At 51.8% G+C, this 13892-nt stretch overlaps 1 protein-coding gene across 1 annotated transcript; it reads left to right on the top strand.

Annotated features, from left to right (window-relative positions):
* Positions 1-2736: 2736 nt before the first annotated feature.
* LOC308502484 (keratin, type II cuticular Hb1) lies at positions 2737-7877 on the top strand (the record flags this gene model as incomplete). The annotated part of the gene is made up of 9 exons (XM_081060336.1): positions 2737-3105; positions 3919-4127; positions 4924-4984; positions 5735-5830; positions 6057-6221; positions 6487-6612; positions 6861-7081; positions 7332-7363; positions 7633-7877. 9 exons carry the CDS (start codon positions 2737-2739, stop codon positions 7875-7877), a joined length of 1524 nt encoding a protein of 507 aa, XP_080916462.1.
* Between the last annotated feature and the right edge of the window lie 6015 nt (positions 7878-13892).

Genomic DNA, 13892 nt, shown 5'->3' with positions numbered 1-13892 from the left:
AGTAATAATGCCTGAAGTTTAATGAAATGGTGTCACACTTGAATTTTTTTCTGATTTTAATTACTTCTTGCTTTTTAAAAATTGCTTAGCAAGGGTCAGTGATTAGTAATGAGTTCATGTTTATGCATGTCATTTTTATAAGGAGTTACACTGGTAGAAAAGGTAAAGTGAGTGTGAGATGCAGCTTGAGTCACAGGGCTTCTGCTCAGGAAACCCAGCCAGCTAGCTGACTGGGAGCACCACTGCGGACAGTGCCCAGGATTGCAGATGAGGGTACAAAGGACCTCAGAATTGCTGGCCCAGCAACCCAAACACATAAAGTGACAGCAAATGCCACACCTTCCTCTGGGATGACCAGTGGCCAAGACAATCTGTGACCCCATGTCTGTCCTGTCACAAGGCCCCACTCCTGAATGTTTTGCACAGACACCCAGAGCCCTACCCTGAACCCGACTTTCTTCTTTTCTCCTTCCTTCTTTTTCCCCATCAACACCACCCCTTCCACCTTCCCTAAGCTGCTCTGCCTGCCTCTGCCCCAAAGGCACAGCAGCAATAGGGGCCGTCAGCCATATCATTTCACTTCTCTTTTCTTCCCTTCCATGTAATGCAAACCTTTGTACTTTATGAGATAATTTTTCTAGACCTGCTCTATTGGAGTAGGGGGTGCTTCATGGGTAAGTAGAACATAGTACATTCTATCAAAGTACTTAAATTATACCAGATGTGTACATATTACTAAAACTGCCATTTTTCTTCACCTCCCTTCAATTCTCAGGTACAAGATCTTGCAGAGCCAACTCATAACACTCTCCAGCCCCCAACCTTCTATTGTCCTTGTGCCATACTCACACCCCATTGGCCCCTCCTGGTTCTAACCATCCCAACCTCCTCTGACTCTGCTCGTCTTCCTTAGAATGACTCTCCCCAACCCTAAATCCACAGATATCCTCTCCTAAACAACTCTCTCCACCCTCTTAAAATTTTTCATGGATTAGGAAATTCAGAGGCTTTCATTGCTTGTTAGGTGAGAAGGCATTGCATATCCTGGGCTCCACTACTCACCAGCTGGAAGACTTTGGGGCAAGTTATTTAACCTCTCTGAGCCTCAGTTTCCTCGTCTGTAAAATGGGATTAATAGTACATACTTCATATGGTTGATGTGAGAATTAGAGATCATTTATAGGCTTCAATGATCATAAGTGACCAATGAAAGAAAATACCTTTTTATTAAAATAAGACCTATGTTTCCCTATAGAACCCTTTCTAATTATAAATGGGGAAATGTACTAAAGTGATCTGATTTAGCATCACTAATAATAGAACAACCTGACATTTTGTGCTTCCGGAGGTGACACAATAAGGATTATACAGCATTATTTATGAAGTATTCTGCCCCAAAATATTTCAGTTAAACTTAATCAAGTTTCTAGACCAGCACAATCCAATAGATGCTGGTGTGATGGTGGGAATGTTCTATATCTGTGCTGTCCAATAAGATAGCCACTGGTCCAGTGGGGTATGTGGCTAGGACAATTGAGGGACTAGATTTGAGCATATTTAATGTCAACCAATTTAAAGAACCATATGTGTCTATTGGCCGTCATACTGAACAGCCCAGCTCTAGAGTTAACTTCCATTGTATACAAAATACAAAGGTTAAAGCCACTAGTTAAATCAGATAAAACCTATTTTTAAAAATCCTTAGGAAAATTGAATATGGAGTGGACAGTAAATGATTCTTTGGAATTATTGTTGATTTTCTTGCATGTGAAAATGGTACTGCCCTCATTATTAAGAAAGTCATGCTGAAGTATTTAAGGGTTACATGTCATGCTTTCTTTGTTAAATAATTGGGCAAATGGAAAAGGAAATATGACACAACGTTAACATCTGTTGAATCTAGCTATCTAGGAGAAACATCTCAGGATGTTTGTTATTAGGTTGGTGCAAAGGTAATTACAGTTTAAAAGGTTAAAAATAATTGCAAAAGTTGCAATTACTTTTGCACCAACCTAATAGTATTCTTTCAACTTTTCTATATGTTTGAAAACTCTCATAATAAAAGCTTAAAAAGACATGAAACACAAATATTTAATATTTAATAATGCACTGGCTACTGCCATGGTAAGGAAAACCAGATAATTTTCAGCAGCGCACTGAACAACCAAGGGAGAGAAACAATCCAGGTTTGTGTTTTGGTAGCACCTCAGCCACTACTGCAATGGAAACTTCCAGGTGTTTTGCTAATACTTCAATTTTTCCAGGGTCTCCTCCTCACTCACCTCCCAACACACACACAGGTCCCCTCCTCCTCCCTGCTTCTCCTAGAAACTGGGCTCCCTTGTCCTCCCTTCTCTGGCCTATCCTTCCCTCCCTTCCCTTCTCCTGTCCTGCCCTGTCCTTCTCTCCCCAATACTCTCAATAAGTGCATGCACTGCTCACAGGCACTTTGAAGATAAAACATGCTGAGTCCACCTACAGCCCAGGCATTGGCATCCTTTACACAGAGGAGGGTGCGGGCCACTCCACCATTAAAGCACATTCTAGAGAGGGGTTGAACCCGGCTAACCGCCCAAGCTCATAAAGCACAAATTGCCCCAACTCCATCTTCATAGCCAAGCCCCTGCCCACTGGAGCATAAATAAGACAGAGGTTCCTTGAGGCGCACTTTGGAGTTTCCACCAAGACTCCAGACCTCACATCTTGTACTCTACAGCCCAAACCTTCCGAACCAACATGACCTGTGGATCAGGATTCTGTGGCCAGAGCTTCAGCTGTGCCTCAGCCTGCGGGCCCCGGCCCGGCCGCTGCTGTGTCACCGCTGCCCCCTACCGTGGCATCTCCTGCTACCGCGGCCTCGCCAGGGGCTTTGGCAGCCAGAGTGTCTGTGGGGCCTTCCGCTCCGGCTCCTGTGGCCGCAGCTTCGGATACCGCTCGGGCGGCGTGTGCGGACCCAGCCCGCCCTGCCTCACCACCGTGTCTGTCAACGAGAGCCTCCTCACGCCCCTCAACCTGGAGATCGACCCCAATGCGCAGTGCGTGAAGCATGAGGAGAAGGAGCAGATCAAGTGCCTCAACAGCAGGTTCGCGGCCTTCATCGACAAGGTGGGTGTCCTTGATCACACCCTTCCTGAACTCCACCCATGCTCAGGCCTCAGGCTGGGCACTGAGGGGGGAGTCAGAGGCAGAAAGCACTGCCTGCAGAGACTCCCATTCTGACGAGAGAAGCAAACAGACACACAAACACAAACAGGCACTCACACAAGACCCAGAGGCTCAACTGAAAGTTCAGATTGGCAGAACTTGAGGAAGACAGGGGTGAACTGGCTGCTCTGGACCACAAGCTAGACTTCAGGAAATTGCGGAGGAAAACGATTGCTGCTCTGAAAACACAGAGGTTTCAACGGCCTCAGGCTGAGGACTGTGTTCTTTTTGAGGGGGTGGAGTGGACTGGCTATCAGATGAAGTGGGCGAGGGGCCAGGGTAGCAGGGCTCTCCTTTACATGACCTGTGACATCATCTCCCTGATACCTATCGCCAGAAATCTCACACTGAGATCTGAGTCTAGTAACTCTGCCGAACAGGTTGAGTTCTCATGCTTCTGGCTTCAGGGAGAGGGGCTCAGCAACCTACCTGGCTCCTGACCATGTGCTACCTGGACTCATGCTACGCGAGAGAGTACTCAGTCCTCCTGATGACAGGGCCTGACATTTCCCAGCCCCTTTGCTCACATCCCTAAGTTGGAATATCCAGATATACATGATAATCAGGAAATCCAGAAGTTGCCTTGTCTCCCACTGTCTACGTCTGTACCATCTGTGCTGAGCTCCAGCTTTGGGAATTCACCTTAAAGCAATTCCCCCAAATTGGGTTTGGGACACCAGCAGCCATCTTACACTTTCCCACCCCGAATGGCAGGTGCGCTTCCTGGAGCAGCAGAACAAGCTGCTGGAGACCAAGTGGCAGTTCTACCAGAACCGCAAGTGCTGTGAGAGCAACCTGGAGCCGCTGTTTGAGGGCTACATCGAGACGCTGAGGCGGGAGGCCGAGTGTGCGGAGGCTGACAGCGGGAGGCTGGCCTCGGAGCTCAACCACGTGCAGGAGGTGATGGAGGGCTACAAGAAGAAGTGAGTGTGGCCAGGAGTGGAGTTGGGCACAGGAAGTGATCAGGTTAAAGCCCGTTGGGATTAGACACCAGAAGGACTTCCCAGTAGGGTGCGCGGCCAGCTTGGCAGTGTGTAGCAGGAGCTTTGCACCTGCGCAGTTGTTGCCCAGGTGCTTGCCGAGAGGCAGGACCCTGATTTCCCCAGGAGATGCCTCTCCCTTACTTCAGCCTTGTCTTCTCAGAGTCTGATCACCTAGTGGCCGTCCCCTGTGCTCTGTGGGGAGGAAGACTTCTGCCATTTCCCAGGCCTTCTCCTCCTGTCCTCTCACCTCCTACCTGTGGCACATGGATGTAACACGAGTCCACGTGTGGCTCAGGGCTGACGCATTTTGGAGCTCTGGGTGTCCCGCTGTCCAGGGTGCAGAGAGCTGATGGCCTCTGGGACTCAAGGACCCCAACCTCACCGGAACTGGGATGGACACCCAGGAGAGGGGAGGCTGGGGCTGCAGAGCCCCAAGGACATCCTGTCCACTCCTAGCTGGGTGCTGAGGCCTCATTTACCTCCTGAGGTCACCCCAGAGCAACTCTGGACACATGGCTATGAGGTCCCAAAGATTAGCTCCCTGAACCCCTCAATTCAAAATTCAGAGAGCATCACAGACATAGCCCAAATCCAACCAAAAGGACCCAGCAAGGGTGCCAGGCTTCCAGCTGTGTTGGGGAATTCGTAATATTGCCCCCTTCGTTGGTAAGAAATGGAGGGCGTTCTGGTGAGACCTGCCCTTCTGTGACCTCCTCTCTGCCCTCTTCTGCCTCAGGTACGAAGAGGAAGTTTCTCTGAGAGCAACAGCCGAGAATGAGTTTGTGGTTTTGAAGAAGGTGGGTAACACGGGATCGGGGAGCACACACTTCAGGGATCTAGAATGACAGATTCTTCTTGGGGAGACCCAGAGGGTCTCAACCTCAGTGTGACCTCCCAAATCAGGATAGGGAATTCCCAGAGATCAGGTCATGGAAGGCACAACTAGGGCTTTGACAAAGGGCAAAAACCTTGGACTATCCACTAGTACCGTGCCCTGGGGCAGGGAGATGGCTGGGTCCACCTCTGCATGGCCTGCTCTGCTTCAGAGGTTGTGGTCTGTGGCTTGGGTCCCCCGGAGGCCTGGCAGCTCTAGTGGCTATTGAAGGACAGTGTCCTGTGTACATTGGGAGATGTCTGACAAAGGAGGAGCAGAGACCCAGGGTTGGGGGAGGATGAGCAGAACCAGGACTGACAGGTGGAGTCTTGAAGGATGCTGGGGGCAGGGAGGGGTCAATGTGGCCAAGCAGGGAGTCAGTGTCTGCAGGTTTCCTGCAACAGGGGAGGGGAAAAGGGAAAAATGGGAGGGTACGCTGTCCCAGGTAGGAGAGGGGAGAGGCTGGGGGCCCTTCTCCAGGGCACAAAGGGGTTTGTCTCACAGGGGAGGAGGGGGTGAGTTCCATCCCTGGAAGGACAGAAGGTTTGGAGATGGGATGGGACTGGTAACACCGCGAGTCCTTTGCCCCTGGCCGCCATAAATGGGTGAGAAGAGAGGAGTTTGTCTGACAACCACCTGGGCTCGTCTTAGCTCAAAGACCCCCACCTTTCAGGACGTGGACTGCGCCTACCTCCGCAAGTCGGACCTGGAGGCCAATGCGGAGGCCCTGACCCAGGAGATTGACTTCCTGCGGCGGCTGTATGAGGAGGTGAGGGTCGCGCCCAGGCACAGGCTGGCAGCCGTCTGGAGGAGAGGGCTTTGGCCTGGGACTGGAGGTGGCGGGTTTGGGCCGCAGGTTGCAGTCCATGAGGCTGTGAGAGGGAGTGGGGGCTGGAGGCCAGGGTAGGGCTGAGAAGACCGGGGACACGCTATGGTGGGTGAGGCTGAGGCTTAAATAAGGTCCTTCTGTCCCCCCAAACCCCTACCACCTGCAGGAGATCCGTGTCCTCCAGGCCCACATCTCAGACACCTCGGTCATCGTCAAGATGGACAACAGCCGCGACCTCAACATGGACTGCGTCGTGGCCGAGATCAAGGCCCAGTACGACGACATCGCCAGCCGCAGCCGGGCCGAGGCCGAGTCCTGGTACCGCAGCAAGGTGAGTGGCACCGGACACCTGCCTCCTACCATGGCTGTGGGAGGCATGCGAGCCTCATGTTAGAAAAGGCCTCTTCTGTCTGGGATCCTGATTCCTAGGGATGGGAACAGAAGGGCAGACCGCTCTCAGGTAGAGGCGTCCGGGCAGGGCTGCCATGGATGGTGGCCCAGGCTGAGCACTGTACAACCTGCACGACCATGCGTGGTGTCCGCAATCCGTGGGGTGTCCCGTCCTGAGCCTCAGGAGCACGTGTGCTTCCCCCCAGTGCGAGGAGATGAAGGCCACGGTGATCCGTCACGGGGAGACCCTGCGCCGCACCAAGGAGGAGATCAACGAGCTGAACCGCATGATCCAGAGGCTGACCGCCGAGGTCGAGAACGCCAAGTGCCAGGTACGGGCCACCTGTCCCCTAGCCCAGCACACAGGCTGGGGGCTGAGCCAGGCTGGATCGCACCACTCATTCTGCAGCCCATTTGCACGACTAGAGTTGCAGGCTGTGGTCACTCGGGGAGACCCAGCTGACGAAGGCGAGAGGCCTGTTCCTGGGGTTTTCCAGCTGGGTGGAGAGACTGGACACACTCAGGAAATGGACAGAGACCTGGGGATCACAGCCTACCTTGTTGTCTTCTGTGTCCCCAGAACACCAAGCTGGAGACCGCAGTGACCCAGGCTGAGCAGCAGGGCGAGACGGCCGTCAGCGATGCCCGCTGCAAGCTGGCCGAGCTGGAGGCCGCCCTGCAGAAGGCCAAGCAGGACATGGCCTGCCTGCTCAAGGAGTACCAGGAGGTGATGAACTCCAAGCTGGGCCTGGACATTGAGATCGCCACCTACAGGCGCCTGCTGGAGGGCGAGGAGCACAGGTGGGCAATACCTTGCCATTTCTGCCCCTTCAACAGAAAGTTCACTGTTTCCCTGGTTGTGCAAATACTAGGAGTCTGGACAAACCTGTCATTTGTTACTTTGGGGAAGGGGTCATTTGGGGCGGGTTCTTCTCTCAGACCCCTGCGCCTACCTTCTTGACCCTTTGTGGACCCCACCCCAAGAATATGTGGAGCTCTGTCTGCCATTCTGGCTGAGTCACTAATATTGCTTTTTCTTCTTCCCTCTCAGACTGTGTGAAGGCATTGGGGCCGTGAATGTCTGTGAGTAACGTAGGCCCTTTGTGGATGGTTTTACTCCCTTCCTGTTAGGGATGGCTCTGTCTGGAAAGAGGGGTTTCACTGGGACCTAAATATAAATGAGAGGGCTGGAATCCCAGCGGGAGGGTTTTGGAGTCAGACAGCAAGGAAAACCACGGTTTGGGGACTAGATGACCCTCGAGTTGTCAAGTCAAGATAGGTGGGTAGGGGCATCGTCAGGGAGGCGGGATGATTGAACCCCAGAATTTTGACTCAGGCTTTGGGGTTTGCAGGTGTCACCAGCTCCCGGGGAGGCGTCGTCTGCGGGGACCTCTGTGCGTCAGGCTCCAGGCCAGTTACGGGCAGCGTCTGCAGCGCCCCCTGCAGCGGGAACCTGGCTGTGAGCACCGGAATGTGTGCCCCCTGTGGCCCCTGCAATTCCATCACTTCTTGTGGCCTGGGCACTGGAGGTGTGGGCTCCTGTGGCATCAGCTCCTGTGGCGTGGGCTCATGCGCCAGCAGCTGCCGCAAATGTTAGTCACCCCAACTCAAGCCCCAGCCCTGGTGTCTCTCCTACCCAGCCCGGCCTGGCCCAGCCCCACCTAGCCCCCAGGTGGAACAAGCACTTCCTTCTCCTGCACTTTGAAAGGTCCGTCCGGCTCCTAGTCTTTTATATGTATGTGTGATCCTCTCTTCCTCAGCTCTGCCCCCCTTCTTCTCCACCCCACATGCTGGAAAAAGCTACCCCAGCTAGAAGTCTCCTTGGCACCCACAGGAAGGGGACCCCAGGGCAGTAAGCGCCAGGGCTGCCATGGGGCCAGTGGCCAGAGTCCCCCAGCTTCTCCCCTTCCTTCTCTGTTCATGTCTGTCTTGATCTGTGTTTCCAATAAATCAATGTAGCCAACCCAGGGCCTTGTCTGCACCTCCATTATCCTCAAGGGTTGGGGTTTGGGAGGGTCCCCAAGTCACCTCAGTTGTGTTAGGCCCCACCATGGTATAATTGCATCCCCACACCCTCACTGATTTTGTCCACACCACCTCTCATGACACATCTTGCTGATGAAGAAAGCAGAGGAGTGCTCAGTGACTGGGGCGGGGCCCCACGGTGCGTTCAGTGGTATAGCTGGGGTTTGGACATGCATGCGTCTCTAGTGCTCATTTCACCAAACCGTGGCTGCCTCCCAGAAAATATCCTGTGCACCCCTATAAACTGAGGAACAATGAAAATTAGATTCACCAGTCACTCAAAGCGTAGAGAAACATCACTCATTGCTTTGGTGGGGAAGACTCATGCCTGAGTAATTTATGAGAATTCTTTAAGGGATAAATCCGCAAACATGATTTAAACTCTCAAAAAGCCTTTGATATGGTGACTTTTTTTTTTTTTAATGGAGTCCCATTGAGGTTTGGAGACCTGCCATAGCTGATAAATTACCTCAAAGACAGAAAACAGCACATAGCAAGAAGATGACGTGGCAGAAAGGTGAGCACAGACTCTGGGGCCAAACTACCTGAGTCCAAAACTGGGCTTTGTCCCTTCCTCGCTGAGTGACCCTGGGCAATTTACCTACCCTTTCTGTGCCTCAGTTTCCACATTTCTACTGAGAATGATAAAAAGAATATGTACTTCATAAGATTACTGGGAGGAAGATTAAGGAATTTCATATGTACAATGCTTAGACAGTGTCTGACACAAAACAATTACAATGTGCATTTATCAAAAGTAGTCTTTTGCAGAATGTAAAGAGACACCCCTCTGGGAATCAGGGCCATGGCCAACCTCTCATTACACTTATATCTGTGATCAGAGATTGCAAGTACACAGAGAAATCTCCATGTCTTCCAGAGCCATTGAGCTCCCTTCGTTCAGGGAACTGTGCCCCTCCCACCCCACTCTGACACTGAAAGGATCTTAAAAGTGGAAGTGGGAGTGGGAGATGGCCCCTCCACTTCACTATGGACCAAGGTGAGTCCTGTACAGCAGGGTAAATCTCTAAACGTCTAGTCCCAGGCCCAGAAACTGTAGCAGAAATGTTAATCCCCAGCTCATCCTTCAAGGCAACAAAAATAAGTACAAATACATATTGAGAGACCAAAAGTGAGTGGTCTGAAAGAGAGATTCTTTTAAAGAATAAGATCAATCCCAGGTGTTCTGACCACCAATGTGGTCCCTCCACTCTCCTGATGGAATTCTGAGCAGGACAGAGCCCTGGGAGAGTTCAGAGTGTCTGATTGTCCTTAACCAGCCCTCTGTGCTGTGACACCACACAGCTCAGAAGCAGGCCCTGTCAGGAGTCCAGACCTGAGGTCCAGCAAGCTCCATCCTTCCATTCCTCCCCAGTTCAGAAGCCACCTGCAACTCCATTTCTGAGGGACTTCTCATCTCTGTCAACTGACCCCTCCCTTCCCATCTCACTGGTCTCATCAGCCCAGCTGGGCCTTGATGACCAGCCACACTTCACTCTCTCCCCCTCCTTCCACCTCTGACCTTCTCCTCTTTCCCACTCCAGCTCCACAATTCTCACCTCCCTCTAGGTTCCCGTGCCTGGACCAGCTCAGGCAGAGGCGCAAAGGTGAATAAATAAAACATATAACACTCATGATGCAGAATGGTAAAGAAATGGAATGCTGTGTGACCTTTAGCAAGTCACCTCCCTCTCTGGGCCTCAGTGTATTCACTAGTGAAATCAAATGTTTGGATTAAGATGGCTGTTAAGGTCCCTTACCAACTTAAAGCTGTATTATTCTTTAGGAGAGGTGGGGCAGAACCAGGAGCTAGAGGGAAGAAGGGAGTCCAGGGCTCAGGCAGCTGTGCTATGCGCATGCTGTCTGCATTTTCATTTTGCCTAACTCACTGTCTAGAGGTCTGTGAGTAGAACAGTATGATTACATCAAGGTTCATGCACATCTCTGGGCATCTATGTGAAAACTCATTTATATGTGTGTGTGTGACTGTGAGGGCTTCTGTAAGTGTACTTCTGTGTGTGAATGTGTGTATGTCTGCGTATATGGGCTAAAGAGGGGGTTTGTGGGTACATGCGGATATGAGTGCAGTGTGGGTGTACAGGTGGGCTCATGAGCGGGTGAAGTGGGGTTCCCGATGGATAACTGGGCGAAGATGAGAGTCATGATGGGCAGGTGACGCTGGGCGTCATGCCAGAGAAGTGCCCTCTGGCTAGGGAGCCCTCGCTCCAACTCTTTTGCTTCCCTACCTACCGTCCTGTCCTACAGTCACTCTGGTTCCAGGTGGGGTACAGGGCGGAGTTGAAAATCAGCTGACCATAGACTCCGTAGTGCCTTTTTTAAAGTTGCTCAAAACCCTTCCTAAGAACTTCAATAAGTGATAGGTTGGTTACATTTATATAACTCGTACTATGTTTCAAGCACTTTACATGTAGCAATATATTTAATTCTTAAACAACCCTATTATAGTTACCTGTACTATTTTTATTTTATAGATAAACTGTCGTGTAGAGAGGCTAAGTAGGGAGGAAAAATAAAAGAGATCAATGAATCATTACCAGTTAGATCTGGGGAGAGTGGGACAGAAACAGGTGAAGAGTTTGGCCACGGTAGCAGCAAGACTGGAAGCACCATCCCAGCCCTTCCTTCCTTATTCCAGGCTGGTCTGGTTGCTATATCGCAGGTGGAATCACTTCTGGAAGGATTGCATTTAGACACATCAAGAGACTCCCAAGGGGTTTCCATAGGGTGAGACATGATAATGGTGAAGAATGGGCCCAATCCATCCAAGGACAGGGCGGACCAATCAGGACCACAGAGCCTCGACCTGCTTTCCTCCACTTCCTGGCAGGCCCTGGAGATGGATGGATGAGACCATTATTGCCCTCTAGCGGCTCAAATAGAGACACTAACACAGCTGAGTTGCATCCGACATCCTCCCATTTAAGTACAATTGAGTGTGAGACAGGCACCAGGAGCCAACAGAGGGCTGACTCCTTGTGGTCCCTTCTACTGAGAAGCAATGACTGCACTGGTGACAACTCTCCTCCCTTCAGAAGTCACTCCAACTCACAAAGCTTTTAAACAGGCTGGTGGATGACTCCATAAATGCAGCAGGTCATTCTCTCCCACCCCAGGCTGGAATGTGGCTCATGGCCAGGGGAGCCACTCAGAGAATCAGTCCCCAAACCGCAAGCATTGCTGGTGACTTATGTGCCCCTGGCCCAGTAGGGGACTCCAATCTGAGCCCACAGCCACTAGGATTTCCTGGACCGACGTCAGGCTTAGGATTTCGGAAGGAAAAATGTGGGTAACAACCAGTCTTCGGTGACGCTGGCTACAGAAGTCTCATCAGAAATCCTGCTTACAACTCCTGGGGGTATTTTCTTCTGCCCTTCCCACAGGTGATCAACATAGCAAGAGCTGGAAACACCTGACCTTGAAAATCATAGAATGTCATCAACTCCTAGCAAAAGGCAGGGAACACAGAGCCCCTCCTCAGAGCAGAGGCTCAGAGGAAAAGCTCTGAGGAGAGGCTTTGCTTTCAAGAGCAGCTCCACTGGGAGTGTTGTTAAGAATATTTACACAGTTGGTGTCAGTCAGTATGGGTCAACTGGGGCTGATACATAAGTCCGGTGGGGCCGTATCCAATACCCTCCAGGTTGGGTGGCAGCCTGCCAGCCAAGTTTCAGTCTCATTCCTCTTGCCTGAGATTGCTCTGTTTACCAAGGAAGGGGGCCTTTTAGATACCTGTTCTTCTTCGGGCAGAGATCCAGGAAAACACAGCAGACACCCTGGCACTAGCAAACCTTAAAAGGTAAAGCCAGAGCCTCTGGTCAATGACGGCACCTTAGCCCCACCCAAGAACATAGAAAGCAGGAACTATTGTTCCCCAGATGCGTTGATGTTGTAATCCTTTGTGCAATAGAAAAGAATGTGAGCTCAGTGATCCGAGGCTTCTCCCAAGGCTGTGTGGCAAGAAAAGAACCCAGAAACCCAGCACTTCTCTGGCCACCCCAGCCCTCCAAATTGCCCTATCTTCTGTCCCCCAAAATCCAATTGCCTTGTGAAAACTCAAACCAATCTACACCACAAACCTGGAGTAGAAGCAGAGCTGGAACCTCAATCTATTCTAAAGACATGCTTTCCTCCACCAAAATTTGTTGTTCCCAGCCCACCATCAAATCACTTGTTAAACTTGAACTCCGGCCTGGGGCCTGAGCCACCCAGTTGTGTTCATATCCACCAGCCCCAATCTGCACGGGCCATCTTCCCCAGGGCCTGTCCTCAAGGGCCCCTGCCTGGGCAGTAGAAGGCACCCCCTCACCCCCACCCCACTCTATTCTCTTTCTGGTGTGTTTCCTTGTTTATAGCCTGCCTCCTTACCAGAAGGTCATCTCCAGAGGGCCCAGACCCAGTGCTGCCTTGCTCACCAAGCGCTATGCCTGACCCTGAGACGCCAGTCAATAAGTGTGTGTAGAAAGAGTGAGTAGATGAATGAAGGCAGCTCTCAACTCCTCTGCCAAGAAGTGCTGACTGTGGACCCCCGGCGAGGAGGGTTGCCCCTTGGTACTGCCAAATCTGGCCAGCTTTGTCTTCATTCTGGGGATTGCCTGAGGAATGAAGATGCCAACAGCCTGGAAGCTCAGTCCACTGCAGAACGTTTTATTGCAAAGGAGGAGTCCAAGGAAAAGAGGGGTGAGGGCAGTTCAGAGGGGCAAAGCAGCACCCCAAGACTTTATATTACGGGTGAGGAACAGGAGGGAGACGGGAGGGGAGGGTCAGCTCCATTGGAGGGGCATCTGAGACAAAGGGCTAAGTCTTTGGGGTAAAAGCTACGGTTCTTTGACTTCTGGACCGGGTAAAAACAAAGGGTTCAGCACCTTCGGCAGCCTCTGCAGCTGAAGTCGCCGGCACCGTCTGGGGAGCCGCAGAGCGCGCAGCCGCCGCCAGGGGCGCTTGTCTCCAGGGCGCTGGAGCCCGCTCCCGGCGGCCGCAAGGCGGCAGGACCCCAGGCTGAGCCCGGCCTGCAGCTGGAAGCGCTGCCCAGGGCTGGGAAGAGAGCGGCTGGTGGAGGGAGGAAACCCCCTTACCCGGCTCCTCCCCAGAAGACAGACATACAGACTCCTCCTCCAGGGGACAACGCATAGACCCTCCTTCCCACCTGGAGACAGACGTGCAAACTCCCCAAAGTAATAGATACACAGACTCCTTCCCTTAAGAAACAGACCAAAGAATCCCTCCCCCGCAGAAATCAGACACAGATTTCCCCCCACCCAAGAATAAACAGTCTCGTCCATGAGGATAAACCCACAGAACTCCCTCCCACATCCCAGGCAAAACCAACAGAACCTCCCCGCAAAGAACAGGCCACGGGACCCCTTCCCCCCAACACACACAAACATAGACTCACCCCCAAGAGAAGAAACAGCCCCCCCACACAAAGGGAGACACACAGAGGAAGCAGACCCTTTCTCCCTTAAGAGATACACAAAAAAAGTTGGAGGAGGAGATTAAGATTTAGCCCCTCTAACCCAAGTTACACGTGTTTTTTACTTACAGCCGCTCCCTGCCCCCAATCCCAGGCCAA

The sequence above is a fragment of the Rhinolophus hipposideros genome (genome assembly GCF_964194185.1).
Source record: "Rhinolophus hipposideros genome assembly, chromosome: 9".
Taxonomy (NCBI): Eukaryota; Metazoa; Chordata; class Mammalia; order Chiroptera; family Rhinolophidae; genus Rhinolophus; species Rhinolophus hipposideros.
The sequence above is the reverse complement of the archived record's forward strand: the minus strand, read 5'-3'. Positions and strand labels throughout refer to the sequence as shown.